Raw genomic sequence first — 11,324 nt, 5'->3', positions numbered from 1 at the left:
CCTGGCCTGCTGTGTTCCTCCAGCCCCACACTGTGTTATACATGTTTCAGTCTATTCCTGTTTCAGAACAATGTTCCTTAATCAAAGAAATTTCTCTGCGCTTTCTGCACTTGTCTTCCTTGTATCTCTCTGTGCCAGATTACTGTTTTACACCGATGTCTCATGTGTAAATATTACAGTCAGCAAGGACAGAACACAATAATCCCATTAGCCTAGTCTGGTTTACCGTCAGGTAAAAAAAAATCAAGGAACCACGGTTGTTGGAAATCAGAAACAAAAACAGATATTGATGGAAAAACTGGCAGCATCTATGGAGTGGGAGAGGAAGCAGAGTTAACATTTCAGGCCCAGTGACTCTTCTTCAGAACTTCAGACCAGCTGCGTTTTTCTAGCAATTTCTACTTTTGTTCCCTAAAAGTGAAGATGTGGTATTTAATCAATTGCACCATCTAAACCTTCTCACATCTTACATAATACAAGTGAGTAAGGATTTCATGAGAAGCAAGTAAGTGGGTCAAGGAATCAGTTACTTACTAAAATTTGGACAATATATGGTGAAACAAAGGTGAACTTGATGTAATCTTTTTTACTTTTTCCCTCTCTCTCCTGTCACATTTAACCAATCAGCACTTTAAAGCATAGTTAGACACTTGAGTCATTATAATCCTGTTTTCACTTCCATTTTTTGTTCCAGAATCAACTCCAAAGCCTCTTAAAAAGAAGAAGTCATTGATAGACTGGGCTCTCCGCCGAAGCTCCAGCAACCAGTCAGACAGCAGTCTTATCTTAGACTCTCCAGTTACTCCAAGGAAACTTTTTGGTTTGTCCCTACCATCCATCTGTAGGAATGGCACCCTTCCTAAGCCTATTATGGTAAGAAGTACAGCTGACCATTGACTACTCTTTAAGAACAATCCAGCAGCCGTGAAGAGCTTTGAAATATCCTGTGGATATGAAAGATGCAACACATTTCTTCTTTTTGTTCCCTTTTTTTTTCTTTTCTGCACTTTCTTTTAATTCTTTTCCTTCTTTGTTACTACTTGCTGCTAGAGTGAAACTTTTCAGCATGTATTCAGTTTAGAGCTCCAAGTTCGGATTCTATATTAAGGTCCAGAATTGAACACAATGGTCTGGATTTTCATAGAATTGGGGAGACTCTAGGGAGGGCATGGAGTGAAAATTGACTAGGACTCGATTCTTGACCCATTCTTGAGATTTCCAATTTTCACCAGTGCAGGTTGAGGGTGCGAGATGGTTCAGGTCACAAGTCTGCACATTGTACTCCCAACCTGGCCAGGTCCATGAAGGGCATATGTATCTCCTAGCCCTTTACAATTTTTCATGGGATTAAGCCAGCTTTTAAAGGACTTGTGCTTCACTGCACCTCAGAAGTGTCAATGAATGTGATGTGGGTGAGGGAACCTTTTGAAAGATAAGTTCCCCATTTCCCATGCCAAGAATGTTCCACCACCCAGCCTTATGGTCCCAAACATCCTTCATGCCAAGCTATGAGTCCCACCCACATCCATATGCCCACCTATACCTATTAACCCACTCTATAGAACTAATAAACCTGGTAGTGACAAGCGGATGTGATAAAACATTTTTAAAGAAATTGTCATTGATTAATAACTTTCCACATTCTTAAAAAAAATGCTACAGAGCTATAAATGTGTCATACCCTTTAAGATATCAATAGCAGATTCTGCAAGCTCTGGAAACTATTTTATCATGCATAAATAAACCTTATGTAATTGATAACATTAATCAGTGTCAGACTGTCGGTCACATGGTTTTGTTTTCCTTCTGCTCAGCTATTTCAACACTCAAATAGCTCTGCTCTCTCAGCCAAGAATGCATAGTGAGGCTTGTCTGAGAGCTGAGATATCCATTAGAATGTTGAAACAGCTGAGCTATAGGAAAATCATCTCTTGATTGACATCTCTGACTCCCTGATCTGTGCTTTTAATTGCACAATGCTCATTTGCATAAGATAAAGTAGTTCCAAATGCTTGTGGTTTCAACTATTAATACTTTAAAAGATCTAGATGATAGACATTCTTATTGACTTGTTGTGAATTTTTTTAAGAAAGACGAAATTTAGGAATGGAGGATTTCTTAAAGCAGCTCTTTTAAAAATGCATCCTATTTTTATAGGCATCACTTGTGCCATAGCAAGAACTGGAGAGTAGAAAGGGCCATGAAGTGTAGAAGGGGGCATAGGAGTATAAAGAGCAGAAGCAGGTAGGTAGAGAGACATAAGGTGGTATGGATATGGCATGGTGAGTGTTTGGAATGTGAGAGGTGAGGACAAGATGATTTTGCTGATTTGTCACTGTAAAAAAGGCAGGCTTTAAAAAGGTAGGCCTTTTAAACAGCCTGCCTCCACTCCCTGCAGCCCCTGTGGCCACCTACCAATTTATCCAGGACTGACTGATCACTGCAGCTCATTCCCATATCCCTCACAATGAAAATTATGCCTCCAGACCCACTTTTCCCTGAGACGATGGATACAGAGTCAGGATTTTTCCTAACTCCCACTAGCTGCCTCAAGGATGAAAATCCAGCCCGATACACCAGTCGAGGTCAAACTATTGTTTTATAGTAGTTTAATTGGCTTAGTTTACAGTTTAGGTTAAAGGTGGGATTAAAATTACTCTGTTCATTCAGATTAGAGATAGGTGTGTCTCTTTGCTTATGGTACAAATCAGGCTTAGAATTAAGGTCAGTCATTACATTTTCAAAGTTTTACAAGCATACAAAACAATTTGCTGGAAAAGCATATGTCATTTATATCTGTGAAAGGAACATTACTTCAAATATGAAGCAAATTTCTGGTGGTGTCTTCCATGACCTCAGTGCTATTTCTCTACAGGATATGCTTGTCCTATTATATCATGAAGGACCCTCCACCAAAGGGATTTTTAGGCGCTCAGCTAATGCCAAGACTTGCAAAGAACTAAAGGAGAAATTAAATTCTGGAAACGAGGTGCAAATGGACAAAGAATCTGTCTTCGTGGCAGCTGCTGTTATCACGGTATGAGTTTATATAACATCTCTGTTAAAATGTTAGACTAGATCTTAAACATGTCGCTATTGGTTATAACGCAGAGAAAGGCACAGGGAATGAATGGATCTGACCGAATATGACAAAATGTTGCCAACTGACGTATCATCCTTCCATAAATATAAAACTTACAAATTTATATTTCTAACCTGGAACATTGCCCTCCAATATCCCATTTCAAAGGATTTTCCTTCTATTGAAACTAGATTGGTAAAATTATGCCAATTTTTTTTCAAGTATTCCACTATTTTGTCACAGTGTCCATTAAAGCAAATATCTGCACGGTGTATAGGGGCTTTTCATAAACATTAATTCCTATGGTTATGATTTGTGTCATGCTTTTCTGTCAACATTTCCCATTGAAATTTACTGTCAGCAGTTATAATGTAATTGTACACTCTCTCCACTAGATGCCTCTAAGGAGTGAGCTCACTCTCAATGTCATTAACATCCCATAAACAAAATAAATCTGATATATGTCAAGTAACAGTGCGCAAATTTACTTGCTGGAATTATTGCATCTAACATGACTCCTTTGCATACTAAATCTCAAACTTTCCAGGAACCAGACCAAAAATATAAATTTCACTGCAATCAGTGTCTGTCTTACAAATTTATTTTCAAAGACTGTAACCTCTTCTTCTGTTGCCAGAACTTGCCACATAGACTTTTTGCAAACAAGTAGCGTTTAACTCACTGATGGCAGAATCATAGGGGAATGAGGCATCCCTAGATGCAGAGTTTGTTGTTATCTCAGAAAATGTAGCATGTATTTTGCATACAGTAACATCTTACAAACAGCAATGAGAGATTAATGAGGTAGCAATTTCACTTGGTGCACAATATGACTCAGTTACATTCATTCAATGTGTTTAATCAAGAGCTACCAAGAGCAATTATCATAAATAGCAGCACATTCAGCGAACATTCTGAACTTGTTCCTGTTTTCATAGTGGTAACTAAAACTACCAGTAAGTCAGAAATAAATGATAAATCTTGGTGATTCCTCTTAGGGACATCAATCTATTTTTATTACCAACAGTTACAAAATTTATGAAAAGGGAGAATGAAAAAACAGACTTTACAAAATGTAAGAGTAAATTTCATGAGGCCTTGCCCAATGCAAGGCTTCCGAAATATCAGCGATGAGGCTTCAGAATATCTACTCTAGAAACAAGACTGAAGAAGAACCTATGTAATGAGTTACAAATGAAAGTAATGAATTACAGCAGTGCTTCCCAAACTTTTTTCTGCTCTGACTCCATTTTGAGGTTTGAAAGTGGTGATAACCCTCAGTGAGAGTAGAGGTTTCTGAGGTTGGCTAACATGAGGGCTGGGAGGGAGCTGTTAAAGTGGAACTACACCTGTTACGACTCAGTCAGAATCCTGTGGCAGCTCTTGCTGCATCAGAACTCAGAACTGCAATATTTCAGCTTATGACCTCACTGGGTGCCAATCCCCACATTGGGAAGCACTACATTGAATTACAGAGTGATATTTGGCTGCTTGTAATGGGAATTATCTAGTTTACAGTTCCTGATTTTGTTAATTTCATTGTTCATTTAATTTTTTTTGTTAATATTTACATCACCTTGTCAGAGTTACTAGAATAAAGCATTAATTCATAAGTGTGAGTAACCTAAAAAGAAGTCAATCACAATGGTGATTCTTCCTGTGTAGGACTTTCTACGTAACATTCCTGGCAGTGTTCTGTCATCTGAACTGTACGAGAAATGGATGCAAGGGATAGAAAATGAGAATGAAGAGGAAAAAATACAGTCCATGAAGAAGTGAGAGAAACATTTTATGACAATTTCATAAGTATATATTTAGTAAGTATATTAATGTCTTGTGTCTACTTCCTGGTTTGTGTTGAGCTAACTTGAGCTAAATTAACTGACCTCAGCAAGCATATCAGCTAGGAATTGTAATTGGCCTCAGCATCATTGGACTAGGAAGAGGAAACGAACCAAGATTCCTGCTATTCATTGGCATTTAGAATCATAGAAACATAGTAAATAACAGCAGCAGTAGACCACTCAGCCCTTTGAGCATGCTTAGCCATTCATTATGATCATGGCTGATCATCCAACCCAATAGCCTGTTCCCACTTTGCCCTCATATCCCTTGATCCCTTCAGCCCCAAATGATCTATCCAATGCCTTCACGAAATCATACAATGTTTTGGCCTCAACTGCTTTCTGTGGTGGAAAATTCCATGGGCTCACCAGTCTCTGAATGAAGAAATTTCTCCTCATGTCCATCCTAAATGGCTAACCTCACATCCTCAGACTGTGATACTTGGTTCTGGACTACCCCATCATTACCATCCTTCCTGCATCTACCTTGTCTAGACCTGTTACAATTTTATAGGTCTCCATAAGATTCCTCCTCGTTTTTTTGAACTCCAGTGAATAAAATCCTAACCAAGTCAACCACTCCTCGTATGTCAGCTGGAGTGTTGGAGACCAAAACCACATACAGTATTCCAGGTGTGGTCTCACCAAGGCCCTATATACTTGCAGCAAGACATCTCTGCTCTTGTACTCAAATTCTCTCACATATCACTTGCCTTCTTGACTGCCTGATGCGCATCCATGCTTGCCTTCAGTGAGTAGTGTACAAGGACACCCAGATAACATTGCACATTCCACTCTCTCAATGAATAGTCATTCAGATAATAATATGGTTTCCCAGATTTTGTTCCCAGAATGGATAACCTCACATTTATCAACATTATGCTCCATCTGCTATGCATTAGCCCATTTACCCAGCTTGTCCAAATCGTTGAAGCCTCTCTGTATTCTCCTCTCAGCTCAACCTCTCACCCAGCTTTGCATCATCTGCAAATTTGAAAATATCACATTTAGTTCCCTCATCTAAATCATTTAATATATATAGTGAATAGCTGGGGGCTCAGCACTGATCCCTGCATTATTCCACTAGTTTTTGCCTGAAATTTTTAAAAAGACCAGCATATTCTTTTTGCTTCCCGTTTGAAAACTAATTTACTATCCATTTCAATACTCCAGTCCCACGTGATTTAATTTTACATGCTAATTTCTTATGTGGGGCTTTGTCAAAAGCGTTCTGAAAGTCCAAATAAACCATATCACTGGCTCCCCTGTATCAACTCTACAAGTTAGATCTTCGAAGAGTTTGAGTAGTTTTGGCGAGTGTGATTTGCCTTTCATAAAACCGTGCTGACTCTTTCAGATCCTATCACTGTTTTCAAAATGCTCTGTTATTAAACCTTTTACAATAGACTCCAGTATTTTCCCCACTACTGACATCCGGCTGACTGGTCTATAATTCCTGATTATCTCTTTGCCTCCCTTTTTAAGTAAAAGTTTATATTAGCTACCCTCTAGTCTGTAAGAACTGTTGCAGAGTCTATAGAATTTTGGAAGATGACCACCAATGCAACCGCTATTTCTAGAGCCACTTCCTTAACTGTTCTGGGATATAGAGGCTCTGGGGATCTATCTGTCTTCAATCTCATCAATTTCCTAACACCATTTCTGCATTCATATTGATTTTCTTAAGTATCTCACTCACACTAAATCCTGTGTTCCCCAACATTTCTGGTATTTTATTTGTGCCATCCTTTGTGAACATGAAACAAAAGTATGTGTTTAATTGGTCAGCCATTTTGTTGTTCTCCATTATAACTTGAAGTGTTTCTGACTGTAAGGGATCTACATTTGTCTTCACCAATATTTTCTCTTTAAATACCTATAAAACTTCTTGCAGTCAGTGACTGAACACCTCCTTTCTACAGCCTATACCTTCCCTGCATTCATTGTTTAGAATGATGAATGGCCCTTTGGGTGATCTGCTAGAAGTCTGTCAACATCACACTTTAGAAGAAGTCAATAGTTTCAAGAAAGGAGGGAGGAAATACCTACTTTTCTCAAACATTTGTGTGTATGTGTTTAACAGCAGCAGTGACCTGACAGCAGCTGAGAATAGATTCTTGATTGAATATCTGTTCCCTGTCCAAATAACATTGATGCCAATTTTAAATCAACAACTACTACTCTGCCTGAAATCATCAGCACAAAGTTGGATTTAAACCAGGAGTCCTGTAGTCTGTATAACTCAATAGTTTTATCAGTATAACTCAATAGTTTTATCAATTAAACCATGAAAGGGACAGTTCTTTTAATTAAGTGCTGCTTGAAACATTTGCCAATGGATTGGAAAATCTATGTCACCTTTGGTACGTGGTGGTTTTTAGTTAATTGTCATTATTGTTCCTGGATTCTGGGTTTTAAGGCAAAATGTCAAAGTAACAGATATGTGTCTAATATATTATAGTCTGGTGGAGGAGCTTCCTGAAGCAAATGTCCTTCTTCTCCGTCATTTGTTCGCTGTACTGCATCACATTGAGAAAAATTCTGAAGAAAACCAGATGACTGCATTCAACTTGGCTCTTTGTATTGCTCCAAACATGCTGTGGCTTCCTAGTCCCCTGGGCCCAGAGGAAGAGAGCAAATGCACAAGAAAGGTAACCTACCAATTTTGGCCTAATTCTCCAGAAACATTCATAAAAATGTAACTATTATTGTTATTAGTGTTTGAAGTGTTTTACGTTTTGTTCTTCATTCTGAATCAGAATCAGCCTACATTGATAGCTAGGTGGAAGCCATATGCTTACCACTCACTTAATGTTGTAATGATCTTGTGGATAGGCACTGCCATTCATTATCTCCAACCTTTGCCAAAAATGTGTCAGTTCTTTAACTGCTACAGTTATGTGACAAAGTCTATTGCTTTGTTACAGAATGCTAGGTTAAACCACTGCATGTTTCTATCATCTCATAATGTCTCCGAGACACAGCACAGTGCACACCATCAAGAATTGCTTCAAATTGCAATGACTCATATTATTTAGCCAATAGTAGTTAACATCTAACACATAGTGTATAGCAGTATAATGGCTATGTTACTGGAGTAATAATCCAGATGCTGGGTATTCTGAAATGAGTGATGTACCTCCTGACTCCCCAATGTCTTTTTGTCACATGAAAGGCATAGTTAGGAACGTGATGGAATACTCTCCAATTAACTGAATGACAGCAGTTGGACATGTCAGTGGGTGATAATTAGAACATAGAACATTACAGCGCAGTACACGCCCTTCGGCCCTCGATGTTGCACCAACCTGTGAAACCAATCTGAAGCCCATCTAACCTAAACTATTCCATTATCATCCATATGTTTATCCAATGACAATTTAAATGCCCTTAAAGTTGGCGAGTCTACTACTTTTGCAGGCAGGGCATTCCACGCCCTTACTACTCTCTGAGTAAAGAACCTACCTCTGACATCTGTCCTATATCTATCACCCCTCAATTTAAAGCTATGTCCCCTCGTGCTAGCCACCACCATCCGAGGAAAAAGGCTCCCACTGTCCACCCTATCTAATCCTCTGATCATCTTGCATGTCTCTATTAAGTCACCTCTTAACCTTCTTCTGTCTAACGAAAACAGCCTCAAGTCCCTCAGCCTTTCCTCATAAGACCTTCCCTCCATACCAGGCAACATCTTGGTAAATCTCCTCTGCACCCTTTCCAATGCTTCCACATCCTTCCTATAATGCGGAGACCAGAACTGTACGCAATACTCCAAGTACGGCCACACCAGAGTTTTGTACAACTGCAACATGGCCTCATGGCTCCGAAACTCAATCCCTCTACCAATAAAACCTAACACACCGTACGCCTTCTTAACAACCCTATCAACCTGGGTGGCAACTTTCAGGGATCTGTGCACATGGACACCGAGATCTCTCTGCTCATCCACACTACCAAGAATCTTACCATTAGCCCAGTACTCTGTATTCCTGTTACTCCTTCCAAAGTGAATCACCTCACACTTTTCCGCATTAAACTCCATTTGCCACCTCTCAGCCCAGCTCTGCAGCTTATCTATGTCCCTCTGTAACCTGCAACATCCTTCCGCACTATCCACAACTCCACCGACTTTGGTGTCATCCGCAAATTTACTAACCCATCATTCTACACCCTCATCCAGGTCATTTATAAAAATGACAAACAGCAGTGGCCCCAAAACAGATCCTTGAGGTACACCACTAGTAACTGAACTCCAGGATGAACATTTCCCATCAACCACCACCCTCTGTCTTCTTATAGCTAGCCAATTTCTGATCCAAATTAGATTCTGTCTTGTTGGAGATGGTCATTGCCTGGCACTTGTATGATGTGAATGTTATAGTTACACATTCAGCCACTTCCTGTAGTGTGTATCCTCTACAAGGTATATTGCAGCAAATCACCAAGACTTAGAATCATGGAGTCATACAGCATGGAAACAAACCCCTTTGGTCCAATTCGTCCATGCTGACTAGACATCCCAGTCGGACCTAGTCCCATTTGCCAGTATTCGGTCCATAACCTTCTCAACCCTTTCTATTCATATACCCATCAGACGGATTTTAAATATTTTAATTGCACCAACCTCCACCACATCCTCTGGCAGCTTGTTCCATACACACACCACCCTCTACATGAAAAAGTTACCCCACAGGTCCTTTTTAAATATTTCCCCTCTCACCTGAAAATAATGCCCTCTAGTTTTGAACTCTCCCACCCTAGGAAATAGACCTTGGCCATTCACCCTATCCATGCCCCTCATGATTTTATAAACCCCTTAGCTTCCAGCACTCCAGGGAAAACAGCCCCAGCTTTTTCTCCCTCTGCCTATAACTGAAATTCTTCAGCCCCAGCAACATCTTTGTAAATCTTTTCTGCATTTTCTCAAGTTTAACAACAACCTTTTTATAGAAGAGTAACCCGAATTGTACGCAGCATTCTAAAAATGGCCTCACTGTCCTGTACAGCAGCAACAAGACACCCCAACTCCTATTCTCAATGTTATGACAATGAAGATAAGCGTTTCAAATGTCTTATTTACCACCCTGTGTACCTGCAGTTTCAAGGAACTATGTCTCTTTATTCGGCAACACTCCCAGGCCCTACCACTAACTGTATAAGTCCTGCCCTGGTTTGCCTTACCAAAATTTTTAAGTTGAGAAGGGAAAGATTTAAAAGTACCTGACCTAACCTTTTCATGCTGAGGATGGTGTGTGTATGGAATGAGCTGCCAGAGGATGTGGTGGATGTCGGTACAATTACAACATTTAAAAACCATCTGGTTGGGTATATCAATAGAAAGGGTTGAGGGATATGGGCCAGATGCTGGCAAATGAGATTAGGTCAGATTGGGATAACTGGTCAGTGCGGAAGAGTTGGACTAAAGAGCCTGTTTTGGTGCTGTATAACTCTATGACTTTATAATATTATTCAAGGAGTTGGATTCTTTACTTTTCTCTTTATTTGCACAATACTTCACTGTTGTCTCTAAAAGTTTGATTTGTTGCTCTGCCAATTTCTGAGAAAAGTGAAATGCTCATAGAATGGTAACCTTTGTAATATGTTCACCAGAATGGCCACATCTAGCCAGAGATCTCCAGGCCTTTTGTAAAAAGTTCCTATTGACAGCAACACATCCCAGAGATTTGTTCCCTTATCACTGCAATTTTCAGGTTCCTATGGCCACTGTCCTTGCAAATCTCTCTAGTAAAGAGTAAGAACATAAGATATTGAAGTAGGCCATTCACCTTTTTGCCTATTTTTCAGGAAAGTCAAATATCTCTGATTATTGAATTCCCAGTCTTGATCAGCCTGCAACCATGTCTTTGTAATACCTATTATTTATTTATTTTTATCTGTGCCATCAATTTTTCTATCTTGTTACAAATACATTCAGATAAAGCACCTTAAACTTTGACTTTTTACCATTGTTACTTACTCTGGTTCTAATTTCTTATCCACTCTTCTGCTTATTTTTTTTTGCCTCCTGCTGTCACTCATTGTTTATCGTACGCCTCTTCACTACTCTGGACATCTCTTCTTTCAATTTTGATTTAAACTTCTCTTCAATGGGAACTCCCACTTCCCCAATAATTCACAGTCCTATCTATAACCCTAGCTATATGATTACCAGGACACTGGTCCCATCATGGTTCAAATGAAGTCCATCAAAACAGAACAGTTCTCTCCTTCATTTAAAACCAAAAGAACTGTGGATGCTGTAAATCAAGAACAAAAACAAAGTTGCTGGAAAAGCTCAGCAGGTCTGGCAGCATCTGTGAAGGAGAAAACAGAGTTAATGTTTCGGGTCCGGAACTTCCAGTTCTGAGGAAGGGTCACCGGACCCAAAACGTTAACTC

The 11,324-nt window shown here is 39.5% G+C and overlaps 1 protein-coding gene across 4 annotated transcripts in view; it reads left to right on the top strand.

Annotated features, from left to right (window-relative positions):
• The window catches only part of arhgap20b (Rho GTPase activating protein 20b), a 111,240-nt gene that overhangs the window by 87,439 nt on the left and 12,477 nt on the right, over nucleotides 1–11,324 (top strand). For all 4 annotated transcript variants that reach the window (XM_020531300.2, XM_048605490.1, XM_048605491.1 and 1 more), the window contains 4 exons: nucleotides 695–873; nucleotides 2,876–3,037; nucleotides 4,748–4,857; nucleotides 7,388–7,577. In XM_020531300.2, the coding sequence (XP_020386889.1) occupies nucleotides 695–873; nucleotides 2,876–3,037; nucleotides 4,748–4,857; nucleotides 7,388–7,577 (641 nt within the window). The remainder of the gene's footprint in view (nucleotides 1–694; nucleotides 874–2,875; nucleotides 3,038–4,747; nucleotides 4,858–7,387; nucleotides 7,578–11,324) is intronic.

Source organism: Rhincodon typus, chromosome 14, assembly GCF_021869965.1.
Source record: "Rhincodon typus isolate 14 chromosome 14, sRhiTyp1.1, whole genome shotgun sequence".
NCBI lineage: Eukaryota > Metazoa > Chordata > Chondrichthyes > Orectolobiformes > Rhincodontidae > Rhincodon > Rhincodon typus.
Note: the sequence above shows the minus strand (reverse complement) of the source record. Positions and strands in the feature narration are given on the sequence as shown.